Source organism: Tamandua tetradactyla, chromosome 3, assembly GCF_023851605.1.
Source record: "Tamandua tetradactyla isolate mTamTet1 chromosome 3, mTamTet1.pri, whole genome shotgun sequence".
NCBI lineage: Eukaryota > Metazoa > Chordata > Mammalia > Pilosa > Myrmecophagidae > Tamandua > Tamandua tetradactyla.
In genome coordinates, this window is record NC_135329.1 from 7,348,192 (window position 1) to 7,362,756 (window position 14,565).

General features: G+C 39.4%; 1 protein-coding gene across 4 annotated transcripts in view; it reads left to right on the top strand.

Moving 5' to 3' along the window:
• Positions 1–646: 646 nt before the first annotated feature.
• LOC143676943 (protein FAM228A-like) overlaps positions 647–14,565 on the top strand; it is a 53,935-nt gene continuing 40,016 nt past the window's right edge. For 3 of the 4 annotated variants that reach the window (XM_077152277.1, XM_077152279.1, XM_077152280.1), the window contains exons 1-3: positions 647–829; positions 4,718–4,786; positions 5,374–5,565. In XM_077152277.1, coding sequence (XP_077008392.1) covers positions 746–829; positions 4,718–4,786; positions 5,374–5,565 — 345 coding nt within the window. In that variant the 5' untranslated portion in view covers positions 647–745. Of the gene's footprint in view, positions 830–1,039; positions 1,700–2,627; positions 2,664–4,717; positions 4,787–5,373; positions 5,566–14,565 lie in introns of all 4 variants that reach the window. The other variant, XM_077152281.1, reaches the window with a different exon arrangement.

The following is a 14,565-nucleotide window of genomic DNA, read 5'->3' on the forward strand; positions in this document are numbered from 1 at the left end:
GCCCCCGCCCCCCACACAGTCCCCCGCCCCCCAAGCGGTTCCCCCGGCCCCCACCCCCCACGCAGTCCCCCGAACCCCCCAGCGGTTCCCCCGGCCTCCCGTCCCCCACACGGTCCCCCGACCCCGCCCCCCACGCGGTTCCCCGACCCCGCCCCCGCCCCCACGCGGTCCCCCGCCCCCGCCCCCACGCAGACCCCCGCCCCCGCCCCCCCACGCGGTCCCCCGAACCCCCCAGCGGTTCCCCCGGCCCCCGCCCCCCACGCGGTCCCCCGAACCCCCCAGCGGTTCCCCCGGCCCCCGTCCCCCACGCGGTCCCCCGCCCCCGCCCCCATGCGGTCCCCCGCCCCCGCCCCCCACGCGGACCCCCGCCCCCGCGCCCCGCCCCCCACGCGGTCCCCGCCCCCCCAGCCATTCCCCCGGCCCCCGCTCCCCACGCGGTCCCCCGCCCCCGACCCCACGCAGACCCCCGCCCCCGCCCCCCACGCGGTTCCCCGACCCCGCCTCCCCCCGCGGCCCCCCGGCCCCCACGCGGTCCCCGCGGCCGCCCCCGTCGTCCCGGGGCCTGAGCGCGCCCTCCGCCTGGGCCCGGGCCCGAGCGGCGCCAACCGCCTCTCCCGGAAGCCCGGCCGGGACGCGGGCGGGCGGCTCTCCTCGCCACTGTCCGCGGGCGCCGAGGCCGCGGCGCCGCCTTCTCCGCCAGCGCTCACCTAGCCCCTCGTCAGGCCTCCCTCCCGCCGCGGCTGCCATGAACGCCGCGCCCCGTTGCGAGCGCTTCAGCCCGCGAAACTCAAGAGAATGGCCGGACCCCGAGTCCGTGTCCGTCCTGGAGGTAAAACGCGCTCGTGAGGCGACGGGTCGGCGGCGGGGCGCAGAGCCGGGACCGAGGCTGCCTCCACCGCGGCTGCGGCTCAGGACGCGAAGCGGCCGGGCGCCCAGGGGTCTGCCCCGGGCCTTCGGCCGCGAGGTCGCGCGTCGCCGGTGTCCGGCTGCGGACGGGCCTGGCGGCCCAGCACCTGGTCGAGTCATGATTTCCCCGCAGGGAAAATCCGTTGTCTTCTACGATCCTACAGTCTGCCTCGCTGTAAAGAAAAGCTTTTGGAAGTTTGTTCTGCCCCCTTGGCAGTGGCAGTAAGCGTGGTGGATTTCAAAAGTGCTGCCATGAATTATGAACATTTGCCTTGTATATTCTGGCAGAATCACAAAAGTTTTGTGTGAGGTTGCCATCAAAGACAAAAATAAAACAAACTGCCTATTCTTTCTTTTTAAAAATATTTTTATTGTTACACAACGAACAAACAATACATTCTTGACATGCAAACATTCTATGCATGGTGGGCAATCAGTGGCTCACAATAGCATCACATAGCTGTGTATTCATCACCGTGATCATTTTTTGAACACTTGCATCTCTTCAGCAAAACAAAGAGAAAAGAAAAAAGACAACACTTATACATACCATACCCCTTACTCCTCCGTCTGGTTGACCACAAGTATTTCAGCCTACTAAATTTATTTTAACCTTTGTTCTGCCTATTATTTGTTTATTTTTATCCATATTTTTTACTCATCTGTGGAAGTCGTAGATAAAAGAAGCGTCAGACAAGGTTTTCACAACTACACAGTCACATTGCAAAAGCTCTATCATTATACAATCATCTACAAGAATCAAGGCTACTGGAAAACAGCTCTACAGTTTCAGGTACTTCCCTCTAACTAGTCCAATATACCTTAACTAAAAAGGAATATCTATATAATGTGTGAGAATAACGTCCAGGATAACCTCTCAACTCTGAAATCTCTCAGCTGTTTCTTTCTTCCCCCTTTTGGTCAAGAAGATTTACCCAATCCTTTGATGCTGGGCCCTGGCTCATCCCAGGATTTCTGTCCCATGTTGCCAGGGAGATTTACACCCCTGGGAGTCATGTCCCATGTAGAGAGGGTGAGGACAGTGAGTTTACCTGCTGAGTTGACTGAGAGAGAGAGGCCACATCTGAGCATCAAAAGAGTTCTCTGGGGGTGTGACTCTTAGGCCTAATTTTAAGTAGGCTTAGCCTATCCTTTGCAGGCATAAGTTTCATAGGGGCAACCCCCAAGATCGAGGGCTTGGCCTGTTGATTTGGTTGTCCCCACTGCTTGCAAGAATATCAGGAATTCTCCAAATGAGAAAGTTGAAATTTTCCCCCTTTCTCCCCACTCCCACAAGGGGACTTTGCAAATATTTCTTTATTCACTGTTCAGATTGCCCTGGAATTTATCAGGGCATCACACTAACCTGGACAAATCAATAAAACCTCATGCCCTAACTGATGCAAATGTACTAAGAAACGATGATCATGCATCTATGTGATGATGTTAAGAATTACTGATTGCATATGTAGAATGGTATGATTTCTAAATGTTGGGTTAATTTCTTTTTTCCGTTAATTAATAAAAAAAAAAATAAATAAATAAAAAGTAAAAACCTCATGCCCGATTCAAGGTTCCATGTACTTAGGGTGTTCAGTTAAACTGACCATTTAGTTAAATTAGGAAATGCAATAGTCAAAATATAAATTTCGCACCAAATAAACATTTCTCCCTTTAAAAACTGCCTATCCTGTATTATTTTCTTTTTTTTGCGTGCGCAGGCACCAGGAATTGAACCCAGGCGTCCGGCATAGCAGGTGAGAACTCTGCCACTGAGCCACCGTGGCCCGCCCAGCCCATTCTTAAAGTACAACAAAGAATGATCATTTAGAAACATGACATGTGACTAATAATGTTGCTAGATGGCTCAAAATATGTGATTTTGTGACAAGTGACAAGATGCTTGTCAATGTGTTTATTTTTTACTTCAAATAAGTAGATTGATTTATTCTGAATCTTTACTGTAGTATGAGAGATAAAACGGTTTTACATAATTTGGCACTTATCATCTTCAAATAATTATGAGAAGAAGATGATTTTATAGCTATCTAGCTTTTACAATGTGAACATGTGACGGTGAAAACCTTGTTATCTGATGTTCCTTTTATCCAGGGTATGGACAGATGAGTAAAAAAATAAGGACAAAAATAAATAAATAATAGGGAGGATAAAGGGCAAAAAATTGGGTAGATTAAAATGCTAGTGATCAATGGGGGGGGGGGGGGTAAGAGGTATGTGTCATGCTCAGGTTCATGTGTCAACTTGGCCAGGTGGTGGTACTTGGTTGTCTGGTCAAGCAAGTACTGGCTTGTCTGTTGCTATGAGGACATTTCATAGAATTAAATCATGATCATGTTGGCTGCTTCCACAGCTGATTGCATTTGTAATCAGCTAAGGGGAGTGTCTTCTGCAATGAGTGATGCTTGATATTATCACCAGAAGGCTTTTAAGGAGGATTCAGAAGAGACAGGCTCTCTTCCTGCTTCAGCCAGCTGCCCTCTCCTGAGAGTTCATTGAGGACCTTCTTTGGAGCTGCCAGCTTGCGGTCTGCCCTACAGAACTTGGACTTTACATCCCCACAGTTACATGAGACACCTTTATAAATTTTATACTTGTAGATATCTCCTGCTGATTCTGTTTCTCTATAGAACCCTAGCTAATACAGAATGATATGTATGAGTTTTTTCTTTTTTCATTTTCTTACTTTTTCTGGAGTGATGCAAATGTTCTAAAAATGATCATGGTGATGAATACTCAACTATGTGATGATGTTGTGAGCCATTGATTGTATACTATGGGTGGATTGTATGTGTGTGAAGATATCTCAATAAAAATATTTAAAAAGTAATTATAAGATGTTAGAACAAGATTCTGTTTATATCAGGAAAGCTTTGTTTTGGAGAAGACCTGAGCAACTGTCTGAATGTCATTTTAGATTCCATGAGAAACTATTAAAAGTATGGGTAAAACAACAACTCTCCTTTTTGGGATTTTACTTATTCACAGATCTAACAGTTGACTTTGTTTAGACACACTTGGTGTGGCAGGACAGAAGGAAGAGCCAGAGATTGGATAACCTATTTTTAAGAACCTGTATTATTTTACTTTAGAAATACTTATTTTAGGTAATAGCATTTCTCTCCCAGCTCTTGGGTTTTTTTTTTTTACTTTTTATTTGATCCTGTTTAATCCTATAAGAATGAAGCTGGAAGATCAGTTCACAGTGATCCAATTGAAAAAGCCATCAAGTGAGGATTTAAGTGCCTCAATTTTGCCCAAACACACAATGGAAAAAGCAAGTCCCTAGATATAAGACAATAAGGAAATGAGGTCAGGAGGTGCCACCAACAAGCCTGTGGCTATGGGTAGTTGAACTCAATCTAACTTTCTATGATTTTGACTTACAAAGAAACCTAACAGTAGGCTTAGAAACTTCAGGGACCCTTTAAAAAATGTCTACTGAATGCCTAAAGGAAGTTCACTTTATGGAAGATCACTTTACTTAGTAAATTTTCTTGGTACTTAAAAAAATGGTTTAATGATATGATGTCATGGACTTGGCTCAAAGTAACTGGAAGGGCATAGGTGATTTAAGTGAAGTAAGATTGACTCCGCTGATCATTGTTGAACCTGGGTGATGGGTTTGTGGGGAATTTGTGTTTGAAAATTTCCAAAATTAACAGTTATAAAAGATGCTCTGAGGTACAGATAATAGGTTTGCCCTAAAACTGTTAGTAAAACAAACTGCATTCTGTCATTCTGATTTATTTCTTCAGGCTTTACATCCTAACGTTCAATTCTGTAATTTTAGGCATTAGCTAGAGAAGACATTGATGAAGCTGTACGTACAATATTATGTAGAGAAAACTATGTTGTGAAGGTAAGAGGTGGCTACAGACTACTTATTTTAAGTGTGTTCTAGGTGAGCAAGAGTGACGCCTTGCAGTGTGGTCGGGTTGATTACCATGTCGAGAAGATTTTTCAGGGGAGCTTTTCTCATGTGTACTACATCGGGCTGAGATTGTACTGCCCCATTGCAGAAATCCCCCTCCCTGCAATTCCACCTGGGTCTGTCCTTCAGGGATCTGATTGTTCTAACCAAACCACTCTTTTTCCTACTGTTCAATAGAAATTCTTTACTACTAAAACTTGCCTCATTCTTGTATGTTCCCACAACTCAGTGGAGATAAATAAAACCACCAGAAATGAATGAATATTTAAGGGTAATGAGCAACCAGTACTGATAGTCACCATGGAATTGATAAACACAGGTAGGTTTTCATTTCAATGAGACGGATTGAAATTAGATGCTTTATTTGGTCCTTTATCTTGTAGTAGAACTTTGCAACCTGAATGTGGCCAAGAGCTTAGAAGTAGGAATAAGTTTTTTTGTTTGTTTTTGTTCAATTGAGAGTAAATGGACATTTTAAAAATAATTTGTTTTCCCCTTTTGTGTCCCTTCATTAGAGCTTGGATACATACTTTCAGCATCTGGATATTTTTAAAGAAAGAAAAAAAGAGCTGTTACATAAAAAATGGATCCAAAATGTTGCAGAGCCTCTTCAGCAAAGAATTATGGAAAAAGTAATCTCCTATACAGGGTTGGAAAAAGCCAAACAAAAGAATTTTGAATATTATTTGAAGCACACCAATAAAACGGTACTTTTTTTTTTTTTTAAATAAAGTGTAGTTTAAAGAGTTGGACCAACATTTTCGCTGGTTATGCAAACAGTTCCAAGCTTATTTTGTATTTAAGCTAAATTCATTGAACCATAAGATACAGCCTATTGCATTTTTTTATTTTAACATTTTTAAAATTGTGAAATGTAACATAAATACAAAAAAGCAATAAATTTCCAAGTACATTTTTTTTAAAGATTAGTCTAAATTTTTTATTGTTTTTACAGTTTTAGATACATAGGAATCCTGATGATGTTTACCGTAGTGGCGGGTAAGATTTAGATACAAATTGAGAGTCCGTAGAGGAGTAATGTGTTCTCAGCTCACCATAAATCCTGAAACTTCTGCCCTCATCTATAGCAGGAGGTCCCTCGGCAGCTGTTAATATATATGTACTTTTAAACATTTTTTATTCTGTGATATAACATATATACAAAGCATAGAAAGAAAAAGCAATAATTTTCAAAGTACTCTTCAACAAGAAGTTACAGGACAGATCCCAGAGTTTGTCATGGGCTACTGCACGATCCTCTCAGATTTTTCCTTCTAGGTGCTCTAGAACATTGGAGGCTAGAAGGAATAAATATTTTTTTATCATCACAATTGACTTTTTGTTTCTTTTTTTGTGAAAAATAACATATATACAAAAAAGGAATATATTTCAAAGCACGGTACAACAATTAGTTATAGAACAGATTTCAGTTTGGTATGGGTTACAATTCCGCTATTTTAGGTTTATATTTCTAGCTGTTCTAAGATACTGGAGACTAAAAGAAATAATATAATGATTCAGCAATCATACTTGTTTGTTAAACCCTACCTTCTCTGTATAACTCCACCATCACCTTTGATCTTTCTTCCACTCTTTAGGAGTTTGACTATTCTTTTTCATATTGGAAGGGCTGTCAGTAATAAGGGGTAGGGAGATGGAACTAGCTGATGTTCTGGAAAGGCTGGCCCCTCTAGGTTTCAGGACTTATCTGTACCAGGGACCCATCTGGAGGGTGTAGGTTTCTGGAAGGTTACCATAGTGCATGGAACCTTTGTAGAATCTTATATATTATCCTAGGTGTTCTTTAGGATTAGCTGGAATGGTTTTGTTTGGGGTTTGGCAAGTTATGATAGGAAGTTTGCATAAAAGCAACCTCCAGAGTAGCTTCTTGACTATTTGAACTCTCTCAGTCACTGATTCCTTATTTGTTACACTTCTTTTCCCCCTTTTGGTCACGACGGAATTGTTGATCCCAAGGTGTCAGGGCCAGGCTCAACCCTGGGAGTCATCTCCCATGCTGCCAGGGAGAATTTCATCTCTGGATGTCATGTCCCACGTAGGGGAGAGGGTAATGGTTTCACTTGCAGAGTGGGCTTAGAGAGAGAGAGGCCACACCTGAGCAGAAAAGAGGTCCTCCGGAGGTGACTCTTAGGCACACCTAAAGTAGGATAAACTTCTCTGCTATATACATAAACTTCACAAGAGCAAGCCTCAAGATCAAGGGCTTAGCCAATTGATTTGGGTGTCCCTAATGTTTGACACAGTATCCAGGGTTTCCCCAGTGGTAAAGTTTAATCGTTCCATATTTTTTTCTCCTATCCCTCAAGGGGCTTTGCCAATACTTTTTGATCATTTGCTTAATATACTCTGGGATGTATCTAGGTATTACATTAAGCTACATAGGATTAAGGGCTGTCATTCACATTCTTGGCTCCCTGTGTCTGGATTGTTTAAATGATCTATCCAGACAAGTTGAGTTAGACTATGTACTACAGAAAATTTAGGTTCTGGACATAATAGAACTTTCTTCCTTTGGTCTCAAAGAGTAGGTGAAGTTCTAAAATACAGGCAATGTCTTCCTTACCCCTGTATTCTAAATTACCTGAATCCCGATCTGATCTACTTCATTCTTATCTCTAAATACCAGGTTATGGATATATAAAACAGCCTTTCAAAAACCAAAAATAACAATTACTCTGGACTAAATGTGACTGCTATAACAGCTTACAATCTAGACCCATGTTTTCTTATAAGTATTTTCTAAATGGGCCCACACAATATTTGTGCTTTTGTTTTGGCTTATTTTGCCTTACCAAATATCCCAGAGTTTCATTCACATTGTTGCATGCCTCACAACATCATTCTTTTTTGTAGCAGCACTGTGTTTGATCGTATGTTTACACCATCGTTCGCCAATCTGCTCAGTCAGTGCATCTTTCAGCCACCTCCATCTACTGGGCCTTATGTATAAGTCCAAAGTTAACAGTCCATCACACTGTCAATTTTAGATAATTTCATTGTTCCCAAAAGAAAATTAGCCAATAAACACTTTTCTCCCATCCCTCAAATCAACACTTTTTGATTATTTGCTTAATATATTCTGGGATGTATCTAGGCATTACATTAAGCTACATAGGATTAAGGGCTCTCAAAATAGAAAATTTTCTCAAATAGAAAATCTAAACCTCCCCTTAACTCTTGTCCCTCCCCCATTATTTAACCCTGATATTACTGTGGTACTATTGATGTTTTCCTGTTACACATAACCCATGGCAGGCAGTAACATTTCCCCCTATGCACTGAAATTATACATTCTGTGTACAAGCTTCATACCTTTGCAGTATTTCATGCAAGAACGTATTTATAATTGTAGTGTTAATTGTTGGGACACATGAGTCTATACAACCCCTTTCAATCATGTTCACTTTCAATATGGCAACATTAGTTATAGACCCACTAATGAACTGCCTTCACTTCTATCTATTCCCTAGCAATTAAGTTCAACCTAATTAGCAAACTGTTTACCCATCTCAAGCTTCTATGAATCTCTAGGTCCCATATATTTTGTATTATAAGCCTCTGATTTTATCTTTACCGTGGTCATAGAAGTGGAATCATACAGTATCTATCCTTTCGTGTCTGGCTTATTTCACTCAGCATTATGTCCTCAAGGCAAGTCCATCTTGTCATGTGGCTCAGAAAATCATTTCATCTTACTGCTGCATAATTTTCCATTGTATATATATCTCACATCTTGTTAATCCACTCATCTGTTGATGGGCACTTGGATTGTTTCCATCTTTTGGCAATTGTGAACAGTGCTGCAGTGAACATCAGTGTGCAAATCTATGTTGTGTCACTGCTTTCAGCTCTTCTGAGTATATACCAAGTAGTGCTATTGCCAGGTCATAGGGCAACTCGATATTTAATTTTCTGAGGTATTGCCAGACTGTCTTCTATAGCAGCTATACCATTATACATTCTCACCAGCAGTGCATAAGTGCCACAATTTCTCCATAACCTCTCCAACATTTGTAGTTTCCTATTTGTTTAATAGGACCCATTCTTATAGGTGTGAGGTGGTATCTCATTGTAGTCTTGATCTGCATTCTCCTTATTGCTAACGTGAATGAGCATCTCTTCATGTGCTTTTTAGTCATCTGTATTTGCTCTTCAGAAAATTATCTAGTTATATCTGTAGCCCACTGTATAATTGTGTTGCCTGTTCTTTTGTTGTTGAGTTGTATGATTTCTTTATGTATACAGGATATCAAACCTTTATCCAATATGTGATTTCCAAATATTTTCTCCCATTGAATTGGCTGCCTCTCCACCTTTTTAACAAAGCCTTTAGAGGCACAATAGTATTTGATTTTGAGGAGTTCCCATTTAGTTATATTTTCTTTTGTTGTTTGTGCTTTGGGTGTAAAGTTTAGGAAGCTACCTCCTATTACAAGGTCTTAAAGATGTTTCCCTACATTTTCTTCTAGGAACCAATAAAGTACTAGTTCTTTTAATTAGGTGTTTGATCCACTTTGAGTTAATTTTTGTATAGGGTATAAGGTAAGGGTCCTCTTTCATTCTCCTGGCTATGGCTATCCAGTTCTCCCATGCCCATTTATTGAAAAGACTATTTTGTCCCAGTTCAGTGGATTTGGGGGCCTTGTTGAAGATCAGTTTACCATAGATTTGGTAATCTATGTCTGTGCCCTTGATTAGATTCCATTGACCAATACTTCTCTCTTTGTGCCTATACCATGCTGTTTTGACCACTGTGGCTTTATAATAAGTTTTAAAATCAAAGTGTTAATCCTCCCACTTCATTCTTCTTTTTTAGGAGTCTTTTAGCTATTTGGGCTCTCTTTCTCTCCCAGATGAATTTGGTAACTAGTTCTTCCAAGTCTTCAAAGTAGTTGGTTGGAATTTTTATTGGTATTGTGTTGAATCATAAATCAATTTGGATAGAATTGACATCTTAACCACATTTAACCTTTCTATCTATGAGCATGGAATGTCTTTCCACCTATTTAGATCTTCTTTGATTTTCTTTTAACAACGTTATGTAGTTCTTTGTGTACAAGTCCTTTGTATCCATAGTTAAGTTCATCCCTAGATACTTTATTCCTTTAGTTGCAATTTTGAACGGAATTTTTTCCTTGTCTCCTCAGTTAAGTAATTGCTTGTGCATAGAAACATTACTTATTTTTGCACATTAATTTTATAACCTGCCACCTTGCTGAATTTATTAGTTCAAGTAATTTGTTGTAGATTTCTCAGGATTTTTCAGCTACATACTATCATGTCATTTGCAAATAATGAAAGTTTACTTCTTCTTTTCCAACTTGGATGTCTTTTATTTCTTTTTCCTGCCTGATTGCTCTTGCTAGAACTTCTAGTACAATGTTGAATGATAGTGGTGACAGTGGGCATCCTTGTCTCATTCCTGATCTTAGGGGGAAAGCTTTCACCCTCTTACTATTGAGTATGATACTGGCTATAGATTTTTTGTATATGCCTTTTGTCATGTTGAGGAAGTTACCTTTGATTTCTAACTTTTGAAGCTTTTTTGTTTTTTAAATCAGAACAGTATGTTGACTTTTTTCAAATGCTTATTCAGCTTCAATTGAAATGATCATATGATTTCTTCCTTTTGATTTGTTAATGTGCTGTATTACATTAACTGATTTTCTTGTGTTGAACCATCCTTGCATTCCTGGTATAAACCCCACTTGGTTGTGATGTATAATTCTTTTAATGTGCTGTTGGATTCTATTTGCTAAAATTTTGTTGAGAATTTTTGCATCTGTCTTCATTAGGAAGATTTGTCTTTAGTTTTCCTTTCTTGTAGCATCTTTACCCAGTTTTGGTATTAAAGTGATATTAGCTTCATAAAATGAGTTAGTGTTCCTTTTTCCTCAATGTTTTGGAAAAGTTTGAGCAGGATTGATATTAATTCTTCTTGGAAAGTTTGATAAAATTCCCATGTAAAGCTATCTGGTCCTGGGCTCTTCTTTGTAGGAAGATTTTTAATGACTTTTTGAATTTCATTACTTGTGATTGGTTTGTTGAGATCTTCTATTTCTTCTTGAATCAGTGTAGCTTGTTTGTGTGTTTCCAGGAATCTGTCCATTTCATCTAAGTTGTCTAGTTTGCTAGTGTATGGTTGCTCATGATAGCCTCTTATGATTTTTTAAAATTTCTTTAGGGTCTGTGGTAATGACCCCCCTTTTATTTCTGATTTTGTTTATTTGCATCTTCTCTCTCTTTTTTTTTTTATTAATTAAAAAAATTAACTAACACAACAATAGAAATCAATCCATTCTACATATGCAATCAGTAATTCTTAATATCATCACATAGGTGTATGGTCATCATTTCTCAGTACATATGCATCGATTTAGAGAAAGAAATAGCACTACAACAGAAAAAGAAATAAAGTGATAACACAGAGAGAAAACACAAATAAAAATAAAAAGTACAAAAATATATAAGAGAAAACAAAACAAAACAAACAAAAAAAAAAACTATAGATCAGATGCAGCTTCATTCAGCGTTCCAAGATAATTACATTACAATTAGGCAGTATTGTGCTGACCATTTTTTTTTTTTTTAGACGTCATACCATTCTACATATGCAATCAGTAATTCTTAACATCATCACATAGATGCATGATCATCGTTTCTTAGTACATTTGCATCGGTTTAGAAGAACTAGCATTATAACAGAAAAAGATATAGAATGTTAATATAGAGAAAAAAAATAAAAGTAATAATAATAAGAACAAAACAAACAAAACAAAACAAAACAAAAACCTATAGCTCGGATGCAGCTTCGTTCAGTATTTTAACATGATTACTTTACAATTAGGTATTATTGTACTGTCCATTTTTGAGTTTTTGTATCTAGTCCTATTGCAACGTCTGTATTCCATCAGCTCCGATTACCCATTATCTTACCCTGTTTCTAACTCCTGCTGAACTCTGTTACCAATGACATATTCCAAGATTATTCTCGAGTGTCGATTCACATCATTGGGACCATACAGTATTTGTCTTTTAGCTTTTGGCTAGACTCACTCAGCATAATGTTTTCTAGGTCCATCCATGTTATTACATGCTTCATAAGTTTATCCTGTCTTAACGCTGCATAATATTCCATCGTACGTATATACCACAGTTTGTTTAGCCACTCGTCTGTTGATGGACATTTTGGCTGTTTCCATCTCTTTGCAATTGTAAATAACGCTGCTATAAACATTGGTGTGCAAATGTCTGTTTGAGTTTTTGCCCTTAATTCCTTTGAGTAGATTCCCAGCAATGGTATTGCTGGATCGTATGGCAATTCTATATTCAGCTTTTTGAGGAACCGCCAAACTGCTTTCCACAGTGGTTGCACCATTTGACATTTCCACCAACAGTGGATAAGTGTGCCTCTTTCTCCGCATCCTCTCCAGCACTTGTCATTTTCTGTTTTGTTGATAATGGCCATTCTGGTGGGTGTGAGATGATATCTCATTGTGGTTTTGATTTGCATTTCTCTAATGGCCAGGGACATTGAGCATCTCTTCATGTGCCTCTTGGCCATCCGGATTTCCTCCTCTGAGAGATGTCTATTCAAGTCTTTTTCCCATTTTGTAATTGGGTTGGCTATCTTTTTGTTGTTGAGTTGAACAATCTCATTATAAATTCTGGATACTAGACCTTTATCTGATATGTCGTTTCCAAATATTGATTCCCATTGTGTAGGCTGTCTTTCTACTTTCTTGATGAAGTTCTTTGATGCACAAAAGTGTTTAATTTTGAGGAGTTCCCATTTATTTATTTCCTTCTTCAGTGCTCTTGCTTTAGGTGTAAGGTCCATAAAACCGCCTCCAATTGTAAGATTCATAAGATATCTCCCTACATTTTCCTCTAACTGTTCTATGGTCTTAGACCTAATGTTTAGATCTTTGATCCATTTTGAGTTAACTTTTGTATAGGGTGTGAGATATGGGTCTTCTTTCATTCTTTTGCATATGGATATCCAGTTCTCTAGGCACCATTTATTGAAGAGACAGTTCTGTCCCAGGTGAGTTGGCTTGACTCCCTTATCAAAGATCAAATGTCCATAGATGAGAGGGTCTATATCTGAGCACTCTACTCGATTCCATTGGTCGATATATCTATCTTTATGCCAATACCATGCTGTTTTGACCACTGTGGCTTCATAATATGCCTTAAAGTCTGGCAGCGCAAGACCTCCAGCTTCGTTTTTTTTCCTCAAGATGTTTTTAGCAATTCGGGGCACCCTGCCCTTCCAGATAAATTTGCTTATTGGTTTTTCTATTTCTGAAAAATAAGTTGTTGGGATTTTGATTGGTATTGCATTGAATCTGTAAATCAGTTTAGGTAGGATTGACATCTTAACTATATTTAGTCTTCCAATCCATGAACACGGTATGCCCTTCTATCTGTTTAGGTCTTCTGTGATTTCTTTTAGCAGTTTTTTGTAGTTTTCTTTGTATAGGTCTTTTGTCTCTTTAGTTAAATTTATTCCTAGGTATTTTATTCTTTTAGTTGCAATTGTAAATGGGATTCGTTTCTTGATTTCCCCCTCTGCTTGTTCATTGCTAGTGTATAGAAATGCTACAGATTTTTGAATGTTGATCTTGTAACCTGCTACTTTGCTGTACTCATTTATTAGCTCTAGTAGTTTTGTTGTGGATTTTTCCGGGTTTTCGACGTATAGTATCATATCGTCTGCAAACAGTGATAGTTTTACTTCTTCCTTTCCAATTTTGATGCCTTGTATTTCTTTTTCTTGTCTAATTGCTCTGGCTAGAACCTCCAACACAATGTTGAATAATAGTGGTGATAGTGGACATCCTTGTCTTGTTCCTGATCTTAGGGGGAACGTTTTCAATTTTTCCCCATTAAGGATGATATTAGCTGTGGGTTTTTCATATATTCCCTCTATCATTTTAAGGAAGTTCCCTTGTATTCCTATCTTTTGAAGTGTTTTCAACAGGAAAGGATGTTGAATCTTGTCAAATGCCTTCTCTGCATCAATTGAGATGATCATGTGATTTTTCTGCTTTAATTTGTTGATATGGTGTATTACATTAATTGATTTTCTTATGTTGAACCATCCTTGCATACCTGGGATGAATCCTACTTGGTCATGATGAATAATTCTTTTAATGTGTTGTTGGATACGATTTGCTAGAATTTTATTGAGGATTTTTGCATCAATATTCATTAGAGAGATCGGCCTGTAGTTTTCTTTTCTTGTAATATCTTTGCCTGGTTTTGGTATGAGGGTAATGTTGGCTTCATAGAATGAGTTAGGTAGTTTTCCCTCCACTTCGATTTTTTTGAAGAGTTTGAGGAGAGTTGGTACTAATTCTTTCTGGAATGTTTGATAGAATTCACATGTGAAGCCGTCTGGTCCTGGACTTTTCTTTTTAGGAAGCTTTTGAATGACTGCTTCGATTTCTTTACTTGTGATTGGTTTGTTGAGATCATCTATCTCTTCTTGAGTCAAAGTTGGTTGTTCATGTCTTTCCAGGAACCCGTCCATTTCCTCTAAATTGTTGTATTTATTAGCGTAAAGTTGTTCATAGTATCCTGTTATTACCTCCTTTATTTCTGTGAGGTCAGTAGTTATGTCTCCTCTTCCATTTCTGATCTTATTTATTTGCATCCTCTCTCTTCTTCTTTTTGTCAAT